This window comes from Pleurodeles waltl, chromosome 11, assembly GCF_031143425.1.
Source record: "Pleurodeles waltl isolate 20211129_DDA chromosome 11, aPleWal1.hap1.20221129, whole genome shotgun sequence".
Classification (NCBI taxonomy): Eukaryota; Metazoa; Chordata; class Amphibia; order Caudata; family Salamandridae; genus Pleurodeles; species Pleurodeles waltl.
The window spans coordinates 926,233,077-926,247,938 of record NC_090450.1 but is presented as its reverse complement, the minus strand read 5'-3'; the positions used below and the strand labels follow the sequence as shown (position 1 = coordinate 926,247,938).

The 14,862-nt window shown below is 48.3% G+C and overlaps 1 protein-coding gene across 4 annotated transcripts in view; it reads left to right on the top strand.

Annotated features, from left to right (window-relative positions):
• Positions 1 to 14,862, top strand: part of SBNO1 (strawberry notch homolog 1) — a 1,077,952-nt gene that overhangs the window by 939,166 nt on the left and 123,924 nt on the right. For all 4 annotated transcript variants that reach the window (XM_069214997.1, XM_069214996.1, XM_069214993.1 and 1 more), the window contains one exon: positions 10,519 to 10,656. In XM_069214997.1, the coding sequence (XP_069071098.1) occupies positions 10,519 to 10,656 (138 nt within the window). The remainder of the gene's footprint in view (positions 1 to 10,518; positions 10,657 to 14,862) is intronic.

Here is a 14,862-nt window from a genome sequence, read left to right as displayed (position 1 = left end):
TGATGTGTAGTTTTGATTTTGATATACTAATTTAACCAACCAAAAGCTTCTAATTTAGTTGGCTGGGATGCACACAGGAGAGTTGCTCACGGGTAGCTGGAGAGCAGCTACCAGTAGCTCACAAGCTACTTATTTAAGAAGACTAGTTTACACATACTTTATTCAGAGTTTGAAATGCTTTTTACAGTTTTCCCTTCATTTCTTGTCATCTTTGAAGGGATTTTCTTCTGAAATGCAGTCACATTTTTCTGTGGAAGGAAAAAGGCTGCTTATATCCCACATTCTTTGTATGGTCTGCTTACCCTCCTCAAACAATTTGAATGTTGAGAAAAAGGCAATTATAGTGCTAAATGACCATTGTAGGAAAATGGATCCTTGTTGCAGTCTGCTGCCGTCGCCACCCCCCCCCCCCCCCCCACACACACACACACACACACACACACACACACACACACACTTCTTTCCTGATATTGATGCTGGTTTGACGGAGTGTGTGCTGGGACCCTGCTAACCAGGCCCCAGCAGTAGTGTTCTTTCACTAAAAATGTATCATGGTGTCCACAATTGGCACACAGATAAGTCTCTTGTAGAAGGTACCAGTGGCCTGTGACCAGGGAAGGTCCCGAAGGGCTGCAGCATGTGCCACCCTAAGGGACCCCCTCACCTAACACATGCACACTGCCATTGCAGATTGTGTGTGTTAGTGGGGAGAAAAGGGAAAAGTCGACATGGCATCCCCCTCAGGATGCCATGCACGCAAAATACTGCCTGTGGCATAGGTAAGTCACCCCTCTAGCAGGTCTTAAAACCCTAAGGCAAGTTGCACTCTACCACAGTTGAGGGTATAGCTGCATGAGCCATATGCCCCTACAGTGTCTAAGTCCATTCTTAGACACTGTAAGTACAGTGAGGCCATATTAAGTATATGGTCTGGGAGTTTGTCAAAAACTAACTCCACAGTTCCATAATGGCTACACTGAACACTGGGAAGTTTGGTATCAAACTTCTCAGAATAATAAACCCACACTGATGCCAGTGCTGGGTTTATTAAAAAATGCACACAGAGGGCATCTTAGAGATGCTCCCTGTATTTTACCCAATCCTTCAGTGCAGGACTGACTGGTCTGTGCCAGCCTGCCACTGAGAGATGAGTTTCTGCCCCACCCCCTGGGGTGAGAGCCTTTGTGCTCTTTGGGGCCAGAAACAAAGCCTGCACTGGGTGGAGGCGCTTACTTCCCCTCCCCCACCCCCGCCACCCCAGGAACTATAACACCCTAGTAGTGAGTCTCAAAGGCTTAGGCTTTGTGTTACAATGCCCCAGGGCACTCCAGCTACTGGAGATGCCCTTCCCCTACAGGCACAGCCCCCACTTTTGGTGGCAAGTCCGGGGAGATAATGAGTAGAATAAGGAGGAGTCACCCCCTCAGCCAGGTCCACCCCTAAGGTGTCCAGAGCTGAAATGAGCCCCTCCTTGGAGAATCCTCCATATTTATTTGGAGGACTTAGCCCAATAGGGATAGAGATGTGCTTCTCTCCCCGAAGGGAGCAAATGGAGGGTGTAGCTACCCTCAAGGACAGTAGCCATTGGCTACTGCCCTGTGAGCCGAACACACCCCTAAATTCAGTATTTAGGGGTGACCCTGAACCCAGGATTTTAGAGTCCTGGCGACCTACAAAGAAGGACTGCCTATGTGAAAAACTCCCTCAGAGAAAAAGGAAGATGACAACTGCTTTGGCCCCAGCCCTACCGGCCAGTCCAACTTCGGAGAACCTGCACCAGCGATGCATCCTGCGGGTCTAGCGACCCCTGCCCACTCAGTGGACTGCCCTACAACTACAAAGGATCAAGAACTCCTGTGGACAGCGGACCTGTCCAACCAAAGAAAGAACAAACCGTCTCAAAGCGTGAGTCTCCACCACCCTGCACCTGATGCACCTGGCCTGTTTCCAGAGAAACCAATGACCCAGAGAGGATCCCCAGGTGACACTGAGAACTTGTCCACCCTGGGCTAGCCTCTCTGCACCCCCCACAACAATGCCTGCAGAGGGAATCGCAAGGACCCCCCAGACTGCGACTGCCCGGGACAAAGCACTGCATTCTCAGCCGCCAGGCCCGTGAGAAACTGACCACCAGTGCAACAGTAACCAGCAGACGGTCCTCACCCTTGCCCGGTCGGTGGCTAGCCCGAGAAGCTCCCCTGTGCCCTGCCTGCAACATGTGAGTAACCCCCTGGGTCCCTCCAATGAAACCTATGAAAAACCCTACTCCCTTTTTGCCCACTGCACCCGGCTGCCCCCGTGCCGATGAGGGTGTGTTTTGTGTGCCTACTTGGGACCGATTTTTTTTCATCCCACTGAACAGGCACTGAAAAGCAGTCTCGTCAACTGTCTTGCAGCTCCCCAGCCCCAGCCGTCACCCGCAGACAACCAGGAGGAGGTACTCTGCAGGATCTGGACTGTCTCCCCACAGTGTGTGACAACACCATGACCAACTGAAGCAATGCAGCACCAATATCCAGGGTACCGAACGCCCTGCACCAAGCTTCAACAGTGACAGTCTATACCTGATGATTCATACTGCACCAGGACCAGGCAGCTGTCGAGGGACATCAGTACCACTGTGACCCACTTTGAGTGTGGCCCAACAATCTTGATTTTGCCCCTGCCAGCTGTTGGCCCCTAACTGTGAAGAGCATCTTTGCACACAGAGCCCTATCCGCTCTTCATCTGAGCCGCATGGCCCAGATCCCAAAGAACCGGCTATGCCCCCATGCTCTAAGGCCCCTTGCAACCCATGCTCCCACTTTGGAGCCCTTGGACTTGTCCCCCTTTGCAGCCTGTTCCCAGGTGACCCCCATCTCTGTAGCGCGCTCAGCTACTACCGCACCAGCACCCTGCTTCTAGTGAAATTCGGGGAGCTCCTGACGAACTGCTGGTAGTACTGTGGACCTTGGGCCCCTACATTTCTAAACCCTGAAGGTGAACTTCTGAAAGCAACTGTACTTATCTTTATGCTTTGACTTTTACTGTCAAAGAAATGCATTGTGCGAAAAGACGCACAGGTTTGAACTCTTTACATACACGTAAGAAATAACGAAAACAGTACTTACTCTTTTACAAAATTCTTGGTTTCAAAACATGTATAAAAAGTGTTATTTTTCTAAATTATTCTTGGATTTACTTTTGTCTCATTTATTGGTTCTGTGATTACAGCAAATGTATTGCACTGTCCTTTGATAAGCCTAACTGCTTTCCCCAATACCACAAGACAGCATTAGTATTATCTACTTTTGCCTCTGTCACTCAATTGGGGATCCGCTCGACTTTCTGCATGGTGTACTTCTTTATAGTGCACCATATAGGAAGCAAGCCTCCTACAGTGGGCTAAGACAGTTGTACAGCCCCTCCGACCAGAATCCTGTACTCTTGCATCCATAATCTAAACTGGACTCATTTACAGTCTTGGCAATCAGGGAGAAATATCCATCTTCCCAAGAGACCTTCGTGCAACACAACAGGAAGAGCAAACCTAATAGTGGAGCAGGATGAAAAGTTTGTTGATGCCCACCCCACTACCTCCTTCCACCCCTGCAACAGCATTTAAAATAGCCTGTGCCACCGTCTTACTTTGGTGGCATGACAGAACTTCATTGGAACCCCTAGCCTCTATCTGATGAAGACTTCTAGCTGCAGATTCCTTACCTTTGAATTCTCCCCAGTCACCAGACTGGATCCGAAAAATCAAAGGAAGTACTAATTCTTGATTGGACAGTAGTCCTTCTAGCTCAACATCCATGATGTCTTATCACCATTGTCTTAGGAGCTCATCCTTGAACAACAAGTTACTTACCTTCTGAAACGCCTTATCTGGTAGAGACTATCTAGCTGCAGATTCCTTACCTTTGAATTTTCCCCAGGCATTAGACTGGTTCGGAAACTTTTTGTGAGCAGTACTCCTGTATGTTGACAGGTAGTGTTGATTGGCTCCATGTCCATCATCAGCGTAGTCCAAGCCGGAAGTGACGTGGCTCCTAAATAGGCACCACCCAGAAGTCGCGCTGATCTGGAGAGAGCTACCACTCAGTAATTTGTTGACTGCAGGTTTTTGACATTTAGTCTGTTTTTGAGTTTTTTCCTCCAGGTGTGTGGAGGATGTCATCCAGGAAGACTGGTTTTAAGCAATGTCTGTGACGGATCCTCACCTTGTCTCAGTGGTGTTAGCAGCGCTACCTAGACCCAACGTTTTACTCTGAGTGCCGAGCCTTGCATCCAAAGGCTTTGAGGGAGTGGTACCTAAAGCTGATGGCTGCCTAGCACACAACTCTGTGCAAGTCGAGGTCCTGGATGGAGGAGAAGGTCCAGGGACCGGTCGTGGAGTCTGAAGTCATCGTCCCACTCCAATACCTCGGGCCATCTGTTTAATCGAGGCACAAGAAGAGCAAGAACTCAAAGCGCTCTTCGAATTATCATAGTCCTTCTGCAGACACAAGGGAACATCTGCTTTCTAGGCCTAATTCCTCAGAGTCTGGGCTGCATCTGTGCCTCCCCGACATTCTGGGAGCCGGAGCGACCCCTGCCCAACTCAGAGGTCTTTGAAGCCACGCACCTAATTTTTGGGCAGTCTGATCCCATCGATGTGCCTTTGGGTCCTATGGATTTGGACGGGCCCCATCTGGTTCTGCACCAGCGACTTTAGCCTTGATGCTGATGGAGGCCCAAGGATCCAGTTGTGGATCCAGACCGGCGCAGTCGTACCATCTCGACCTTATCCGTCGCCAATCCCGGTGTTGACCCTCCAGACGCCACCATCCCCATTATCATCTGACTCCGACATGAAGCCGGATGGACATCTCCTGACACTCTCGCGCTGGAAGTAGCTTTGCCTCCTTCATCAGATCCTGAGCCCTACTGCCTTGTGCTAGGCCTTAGGGAGGACTGAAAGGGGTCACTGGATCCTTTAGAATGCCAGTCCTATGAGGAAGAAATGGACTGCCGTGAGGATCTGGATGAAGCTAGTGGACAAGATACTTCTCCAGATACCAGCTTGCGTTCTCCTCCTAACATGGCTATGGAGAAGGGAGCTTCCTATGTAATGGTGGTGCAGAGGGCAGCTGAGGTCCTTGATCTCCAGCTACCCTCAGTGGCAGTTCAGACTAATATCTTGACAGAGGTGCTTCAGCTGGGAGTTTCTATGGCCGAACTTACTCCTGTTCAGTGATCCCCTAACAGGCGACCTTTTGGGTACTGTGTCCAAATCCAGCACAGGTGCTCCTGTGAATAGGACAATTGCCCACCATCACCCTGCTCCTGGGCACCCAACCTTCCTATTCAACAGCCTACCCCTGAGAGCTTGGTAGTCCAAACCTCAACTTCACATGGTGCTTTCTCTGCTTTTCCCCCAGATAGAAAATCCAAGAGGCTGAATTCATTTGGGAAGATGTTTTCTTCTGCCAGCCTGGCATTGCAGTCCCTGTATACCACATGCCTTTTGGGCCTTTATTCCCACACTCTGGGACACAGTTGCGCAAGTGCTGCCACAGTTTCTAGAGGAGGTACAGGCCGTGTACTCTCAGGCTGTTGCCGATGAGAGGAATGCAGCAAAGCAAGTAAGTTGCAGACTCGACACAACTGACTTGATAGGCCTATCGGTTTCCATGACAGTGGCCCTGAGGTGCCACAACTGGCTGAAGATATCTGGCTTTTTGGGGGATGTCCAAGCTTCCCTTATGGACAAGCCCCTTGATGGCACCCGTCTTTCTGGAGATGAGCAGATTCGGTGCTCAGGTGCTTCAAGGATTCTTGGGCTACGGACATGTCCTTCGGCCGCACAGCTATCCTGACTCCACCAATCTTTCTTTCGCTACTTTAATGGCTAATGGCCGCCGCCCCCCTCAACCACAATCCCATCCCTCCTCCCTCCCCCCCACCCACTGAAGTCATCCAAGCCACCTCTACAGCAGCTTCCAGACCCTCCTAGTCTGCCTCTTTGCCACCCTGGGCACTCACTTGGCATGATTCGTCATTACCTACCTGACTAGCAGTCTATAACATCGAACAGGTGGGCTTTGCAGATTGTCCAGAGGAGCTACTCCCTTCTCTTTGAGGCTACCCTCCTCACGATCGACTGACTGACGATCATCTGTCCCTTCTCTCTGAGGAAGTTGAGGCTCTCTTGGCCAAGGGAGCCAAGGAGAAGGTTTGGGTGCAAGAGGTAATCTGTGGTTTTTATTCCTGCTACTTTCGGGTTCCCAAAAAGGACAAAGGTCTTAGTTCTATTCTAGAGTTTCAAGCCCTCAATCCCTTCCTCAAGAAGGAAACATTTTAAATGCTCAAGTTGGCTTGGGTCTGGAGACTAGATGGTAACGTTGAACTTGCAAGATGCTTGTTTCACAACCTCGTGCTATTTGCGTTTTAATGTACGGCATGAGCTTTTTCAATTCGCCGTGCTCCCCTTTGGCCGTCCCAGTGCCCCTTAGGTGTATTCCACGGTGTTTGCAGCTCATCTGCAGAGATCAGGGGTTCCAGTCTTCCCCTATCTGGACGACTGTTGAAGGTGGGCTCGCCACAGTCTCACACCTCCAGACCACAGCGAACCTCCTGCATTGGCTGAGGTTCACTATAAACATGCCCAAGTCACACCTGTCTTGCCCTCAGATGTTCCCTTTCATCTGAGCTGTTCTGGACACTGTACTGTTTCCGGCTTGTCCTCCAGAGCAGCAAGTCCATTATATTCAGGCTATGATACCGATGTTTCAGCCTGGATTTCAGCGAGGCTGACTCTGAGGCTGTTTGGACTCATGGCATCCTTCATCCTGCTGGTAGCACATGCCAGATGGAATATGCAGGCTCTGCAGTGGGCCCTGAAGTTCCAGTGGGCACAGCATAGGGGGAGTCTCTCCCACATGATCCAGGTCTCTGGCGGAACTGAAAAGGACCTACAGTGGTGCCTATGGAACTGGGATTTGGTCAGAGGTTGACCCCTCTCCCTTCCCCAACCAGATCTAACTTTAGTAACAGAAGCGTCACTGAGGCGGCTATCTGGGAGAGGTGGGGATCGAAGGACTCTGGTCTCTGTCAGATGTGGACTTCATATCAACTTTCTGGAGCTCTGAGGGACCTGACTAGCATTGAAAGCCTTTCTGTCCTCCATCAACGAAAAGCTAGTGCAGGTGTTCACAGACAACACCTCCACCATGTGGTATTGCAATAAGCAGGGTGGGGTCGTAGACCCTTTGTCAAGAGGCTCTGTACCTCTGGACATAGCTGGAACAGCAGGGCAGATCCCTGGTGGTCCAACATCTGGTGGGCTCTCTGAATGCCAGAGTGGGCAATCTCAGCCAAAGATGCCCAGCGGGTCACAAATGTCATCTCCACCCTGAGGTGGCACAGGGTGTCTCAGCAGTGGAGAGCGCCTTGGTTAGATGTATTTGCCTTTGCTGAGAATGCGCAATATCAGCAGCTTTTCACGCTGGAGTTTCCAAGTTGGCTCTTTCTCAGAGACACTTCATCTTGAGTGGTACTCAGGCCACCTGTACGCCTTTCTGCCCATGCTATTCCTGCCCAGAGTTCTCAGGAAGGTCAGAGGAGTCTGGACCTATGTTGTCCTTGTGGCTCAGGACTGGGCATGGAGAGTCTGGTATTCTGAGCTACTGAGCATGTCCATCAATCTCTGATCAGACTGCCTCTTTAGGAGGATCTTCTGTCACAGCAGCAGGGGAGGGCTCTTCACCCAAACCTTTCCACTTTCCTCCTTCTTGCGTGGAGATTGAGCGGCAACATTTGACAGTTTTTGACCTTCTTCCTGAAGCCTGTAATGTCATCTTGGCAGCCTGGCGTCCCTCCACCAAGACAGTATGTCTGCTGTTGGTAGAAATTTGTGGTGTGGTGTGCAAAGAAACCTCTTGATCCTCTTTCTGAGGTTCTACTTTTCATTCTTCTCCTTGTCCAGCATGGCTCTGCTTTGCACACTCTTAAGGGCTATTTATCTGCTATTTCTGCTTTCTTGTGTTTACCTGATCAGTCTTCTTTGTTCAAGTCCCCTATTGTACATAGGCTCCTCAAATGTCTGACCTATCTCTTTCCTCCTTCTCCATTCATTATTCCTCGGTGTGACCTTAATCTAGTTGTAACATTTTTTGATGATTCTAGCATTTTTGATGTGTGCTCCTTTCGAGCCTCTCCACAATTGTCCCCTTAGATTTCTAACACTAAAAACAGCCTTCCTTGTGGCAATGACATCTGCACTCCAAGTGAGTGAGCTTCAGGCCTTATCAGCTAAGCCACCCTACCTCTCTCCATATCCTGACAAAGTGTTACTTCACAGAATGGCCTCTTTTCTTCCAAAAGTGGTCACACATTTTCATGTACGCCAATCTATCACTTTGCCTACTTTTTACGCGCCCACTCATCATTCTAAGGAAGAGGAGAGACTCCATTGTCTGGACCCAAAAAAAAAAAACTTTGGCGTTCTACCTTGACCATACCTGAGAGTTTCAGGTGGATGACCAATTCTTTGTGGAATATGTGGGTGCAAATTTAGGTCAGGCAGTGCAGAAGCTAACAAACTCTTGTTGGGTCATGCTCTGCATCAAGATCTGCTACGCACTGGCCAAGAAGAAACCTCCTGAAGGTTTGTGAGTTCATTCCACCAGAGCTGAAGCTGTGACCACTGTGTTAGCATGTGTAGTTCTGGTCCTGGACATCTGCCAGGCAGCATCATGGGCATCTGAATACATTTACCAAACATTATTGCCTAGACAATCGGGTCCGTTGAGATAGGCATTTTTCCCATTTGGTCCTGCAGCACTTTCTGGTTTGAAATTGGTTCGCAGACCCACCTCTGAGGATGGTATTGCTTGGTTTACCTATTCAAAGGTAAGGAATATGCAGCTAGAAGGCCCAATCAGAGGAACAAGTTACTTAGCTTTGGTAATGCCTTACCTTGCAGAGACTATATCTACCAGCAGATTCCTTACCAACCCACCCTCCCCGCTCTGCGAATGGATTTCTAGGGACAGGGATGACCTCATTCAGGGTTGTATTTTCGACACACCAGTGCTCTATATTCTTCATGGGTCTGCGCTTCTGGCACGGAAAGTCATGGAAAAAAACTGACATCAGTGCTCCTGGGTGGCACCTATTCAGGTACCGCACTGTTACTTCTGGCGCAGACTACCCCGATGTGGGACACAGAGCTAATTGACACCACCTACCCGCGCACAGGGGTACTGCTCACCAGCAATTTCTGGATCCAGTCTGACTCCTGGAGAGAATTCAAAGGTAAGGAGTCTACAGCTAGATAGTGTTTACCAGATAAGGCGTTACTGAAGATAAGTTACTTGTTCTTCGAGGATGAGCTCCTAAGACAATGATGTTAAGGCATTTTGGATGTTGTGTAAGAGGGACTACTAATGTCCAATCAAGAATTATTGCTTCCCTTGATTTTGTTGACCTGCAGATCAGACTTTTGGCATGGGATCTCCCACAAACATGCTTGTTGGCTGTGATTGAGATCTTTGAAACTGAAGCACAACTAAAAAAAAAATATATGAAAATAGCATTCACCTGATCAGTTCTTTCCAAATCCCACACAGATATGTGAAAAATGAGAAATGAGGCTGAAGCCATGAAAGTGGTCGGCTTGGATTTGGAGAGGAAATTTAAGCCTCAGTCCAGGCGCGGGGGCTGTTGTTCCCACCAGACGCAAAGGGTCCATTTCCTTTTCGGTCCAATAAGCTGCAACCAAACTTTATACCAGATATGGAAGTTAGCAATAACACCAACTGCCTCACTCCTCGACATTTTAAGTCTAATGTTACTATACAATGACTCTTCAACTTGCTCCCCTCTGTCCACCCTTTTGGGGAGAGGGAATGTTTCCAGTCATTTTGGGGGAATAGGAGAACATAACCAACAGATGGGTCATTTAAATAATTTAAAAAAAAAGTACTCTCCTAAATTCAAATCCTGTGTCAATCTCTCTGAATCCTGCACCAGAACATCAGGTGTAGTTAGTTTTAATGGAAGCTACACCACTTATACAGAAGCAGTAGGGTAGAGCGCGTTCAAACCTCTCTAAAAGGAAAAGGCATCTGTTTGAGATATTTGTCCTTTGAAAGGTCCAAGCATTTTGAGGCAAATGTGTTAAACAATTAAAATGTTCACGTTTTTTATATCTTCACTCTGAATTTGATGTTTTTCCAGGGGCTCACCAATTGAAAGCTCAGAATCTGCCAGAACAAATGTTGGTATGGGTGCACAAAGTTACCAAGGAGGAATGTAATTCTAAAGCTTAAGTCCAAGTTGTGGGATTTCCCAAATACTGAAAAGGGTTAATCCGATCTTTTAGTTTACTGTTGGTCTTTTGCGGGATTCTAACATTTCAGATAGTTGATAATGAAAAACATTGTCTGGGATAATGTGATGTTTCTTTGTTTTTCTATTGTGCTGTTGTTGACCATAGAAACTTAAAACTGTTTGTTGTGTTGACTTTAGTATCAGAGCATGCTTTTCTTTCAGATCCGAAATAACAAGAAGACCACCATCTTAGCAAAAGAAGTAAACTCCAAAAAAAAGCTGTTCTTAATTTATAGGCCAAACACAGGGAAACAACTTAAATTGGAGACCTATCCAGATTTGAAGAAGAGATACAAGAAGGTAAACTATCTGGCTCAGTATTCTTTCAGATAACTGATAAAACGTTTGAAGTTTTCATATTTGTAACCTGTTTCATTAAATTTTCAGCTACTTTTGATATATTGTAGTCAGAGTTTTATGTAGTCTGAATAAATATTTCTCTCGTAGGGGATTTCCATGTATAGTCATAAGCACTGAATAGTTCCGCGCGCCTGCGGGGACCCCGGAGCACTGTTGTGTAGTATATTCTTAAGTGCAATCATCAGCTCCTTGACAAAAAGGTCTGTGAAAAACACTTAAGAATAACAATGTGCAGCCTATGTGAACAGCTACACAGGCCAAATTGTTAGAAGAAAAAAACAGTTGTAGTGTAAATTTCACGTTTAAACCTCTATTTATTCTATAAATACATAAATAAATACATTCTCATATTTTATTTACACCTCTCATGAGAATAAAAACAATGTAGGGCAGTGTAGCCCATAGGCTGCCATTATACAGAATGAAAATAGAGCTGTGCCTTTAAGAAAGTAAAGTCTTCCTGTTTCCCATCATGCACAGCAAAAGGCAGTTGCCTCAGTTCTTTTTTCCGGCTCCTTTCTGACAGGACCCTGAAGCATTGAGCTCTACCTCACAAAATCCTTTTGTGACAGAAATTCATTTAAAATCTTTTGAATTTCATTTTCACTCGACGTTTTTAACATTGAGTGATAATTTTCTGCTTTTTTCTGTTAGATTCTGACAGAATTTTGAGGTTTTTCTACTTCAGAAATGCCTTCACTGTTTGACAAATGTCCTTCTTGTGGCAGAAAAAAGGCCAAAACAGATCCACATCGGGTCTGCATAATTTGCCTTCCATCCAGCCACAAACCGGAGTCGTGTGACATCTGCAAAACCTTCTCCAGAAGGACCCTTCGTGACAGGGAGAAGATCCGACTCCAGGCGAAAGAGGACAGGAGGAAAAGTGGTCATTCTACCACAGAGCGAGGAGAAGGTCAGTCTTCTACCAGGGCTCACACTGGTTCCTCTATAACTCCGACCAGACCGGCTCAAAAACGGCACAGGTCTCCGACGACGTCGAGGGCGTCGACGTCGAGGCAAGGAACGGCGCCAACATGCTCGCCGTCGAGGAGTGGTTCGCCGGCGAGAAAGAGACATCGCTCGCCGTCGACGACGATTTCGCCGTCGAGACGGCGTGGACTTTCGCCGTCGAGATCTGGGTCACCGTCGACACGGCGAGGACGTTCCACGTCGAGGAGATCTGAATCCGGTTCGCCGTCGAAACGGCGAGATCGATCAACGTCGAGGGGTGCTCGACGTCGTAGACGTTCACCGTCATCACGGCGACGTCGAGGGTCGTCGTCGAGAGATTCTCAACGGCGAGAAGAATCGACGGCGAAGGACACTCGCCGTCACCGTACTTCGACGTCGAGGAGTGTGTCGACGTCGAGACAATCAAAAAGACCTAGGAGGGTTTATACAACCTCAGAATCCTCGGCTTCAATCATCCTCCTTCCAGCGTCTCCACAACTCTCTCCTCGACAATCACCATTGCCACAGACGCCGGTAACACCTACGGCGCCTCTTCCGGCTCCGCCTGTAGAGTCTGTTTTGAGGACTCCAACGCGGTCTGTAAGACGTTCGGGACATTCCTCTAGACGCTCTTCTTCCTCTCGACACCGTCATGACCCACAGAGATCTCAGCATTCACATCACAGGCGTTCTTCTTCGTCTACACGGGACTACTCTCCAACCCTATCGGACTCACCGTCCCCGAGAGTGTCCCCCATAGATGATGTGAATACGTTCCAGGAGGTCTTAGTATGAGGGGCAACCAAGCTGAACATCCCGCTGGCGGTACCTGCCCCATCGACGTCAGTGATCTTCGAGACCTTGCATCACAGGACATCTTCCAGACCTTTGCTTCCACTGGTTCCAGGTCTCCTTGAACCAGCAATGGATATTTTCCTTGCACCGGCCGCAACAAAGTCTGCTCCTTCCAGACTTATTAAAAAATATCGTCCACCAGAACAAGATCCTCTATTCTTGAGGTCGGACCCAGTTCCTGATTCGGTGGTCATAGTAGCGGCAAAGAAACTGCATTCAACCTCACCATCTTCTTCTTCACCTCCAGATAAAGAGAGCAGAAAGATAGATGCTGCAGGACGAAAAGTATGCTCTACTGCAGCCGTCACGATGAAGGCAGCCAGCGCTACTGCGTTATTAGGGCGGTACGATCGTGCCCTCTGGGACTCTTTAATACAGTTTGCGGAACATCTTCCTAAGGATAAAAGGGAAGATTTCCTGGAGGTCGTGGGTGAGGGATCCATGGTGTCTAACCAAATTATAAGTGCTGCAGCTGACTCTTCGGTGCTATCCGCACACAATTATGCACACGGGATAGCGCTCAGAAGGCATGCATGGTTGAGACTTACATCACTCAAACCTGAAGCGCAGCAGAGAATACAAAACCTGCCTTTCTCGGGCTCCACCTTGTTCGGTTCTCATGCCGATGACGAGATGGCTAGAATGAAAGCTGAACTAGATACCTTGAAAGCGGTAGGGATGGAAAGACCGAAAGAACAAAGAAAGGTTTTCCGGCCATATCAACGACGACTTTTCACCCACCGGTATCAGTCGCCACACTGGATGTCTTCGCGCCCCCAGCAACAGCAACAACAGCAGTATCAAAGGGGTTTCTCTACTCAGCGAAGGTCGACAAGGGGTCGTTCAACACCTCAAACTCAGGCAACTCGACAGGCTCCCACGTCTAAGCCCTGAATCTTTGCTTCCCCCTCCTCCGTTATCCACTCCGGTAGGGGGAAGTATCTCAAATCATCTGGACGAGTGGCTACGCATCACAACAGACGCCTGGGTATTGAATATTGTGAGACATGGTTACGCTCTCAGATTCACCAGTCCTCCACCATCTGTTCCACCCAAAACAGCCAACCGCCATCTCGAAGCTCTACAGTTAGAGGTCAATATCCTATTGCAAAAAAGAGCCATAGAACCCGTTCCCATCAGCCAGCAAGGGAAGGGGATTTATTCGAGATATTTCCTTGTACCGAAAAAAGACAAACAAGAGTTTCGTCCCATCTTAGATCTGAGGACAGCAAACAAATGGATTCGCAAAGAAAAATTCAGGATGTTAGCCTTACACCAAATTTATCCACATCTACGTCAGGGCGACTGGCTATGTGCGATAGATCTTTGCGACGCTTACTTTCACATCCCAGTAACCAAGAAACATCGAAAATTCCTAAGGTTCACTGTCGGAAAACGCCATTACCAATTTGCAGTTCTACCTTTCGGCCTAAAATCAGCGCCAAGAACTTTTTCCAAATGCATGGCGGTAGTAGCCGCCCACTTGAGGAAACAGCGAATATTCGTCTACCCCTATCTAGACGATTGGCTCATAAAGGCCTCCAGTTGTCTCGAGACACAGCAACATTTCGAATGGACTCTACAACTGCTGCAAAAACTTGGTCTTCAAGTCAATCTCCTGAAATCTACAGCAACACCTGTTCAGAGGTTGCATTACTTAGGGGCCATTGTAGATACCAGGCTAGGAAAGGTGTTTCCTTCGGAGGAACGACGGTTATCGATTCTCCAGAAGTGCAAACAACTGCAGGAAAGACCTCAAGCCACTGCAAGAATAATAGCTTCTCTACTGGGCTCGATGGCGTCTTGTATCCATCTGGTTCCCAATGCTCGCCTCCATATGAGACCATTGCAGGAAAACCTGGAGGATCAGTGGTGTCAACTGAGGGACGATTGGGAGAACAAAGTCCTTCTTTCTCCTCACACCCTACAATCCCTCAAGTGGTGGTGTTTACCCAGCAATCTCTTGGTGGGGATTCCGTTCCAACAACGGCCCCCATCTCAAACCATCGTAACAGATGCGTCACTGATCGGATGGGGGGCGCACATGGAACATCTTCGAGTCCAAGGCGAGTGGTCACAGAGAGAGAGTCTCTATCACATCAACCTGCTGGAACTTCGCGCAGTCCACCTTGCGCTCAAAGCCTTCCTTCCCTCTCTGAGAACGGAAACTCTCCTTCTCCAGACAGACAACGTGGCCACTATGTACTACGTGAACAAACAAGGAGGCACCAGGTCCAGAATTTTATCCAGAGAGGCTCAGACAATCTGGCATTGGCTTCTAGCCAGGAACCTGTCACTAGTGGCAACTCACCTGCCCGGCATCCAGAATGTTCAAGCGGA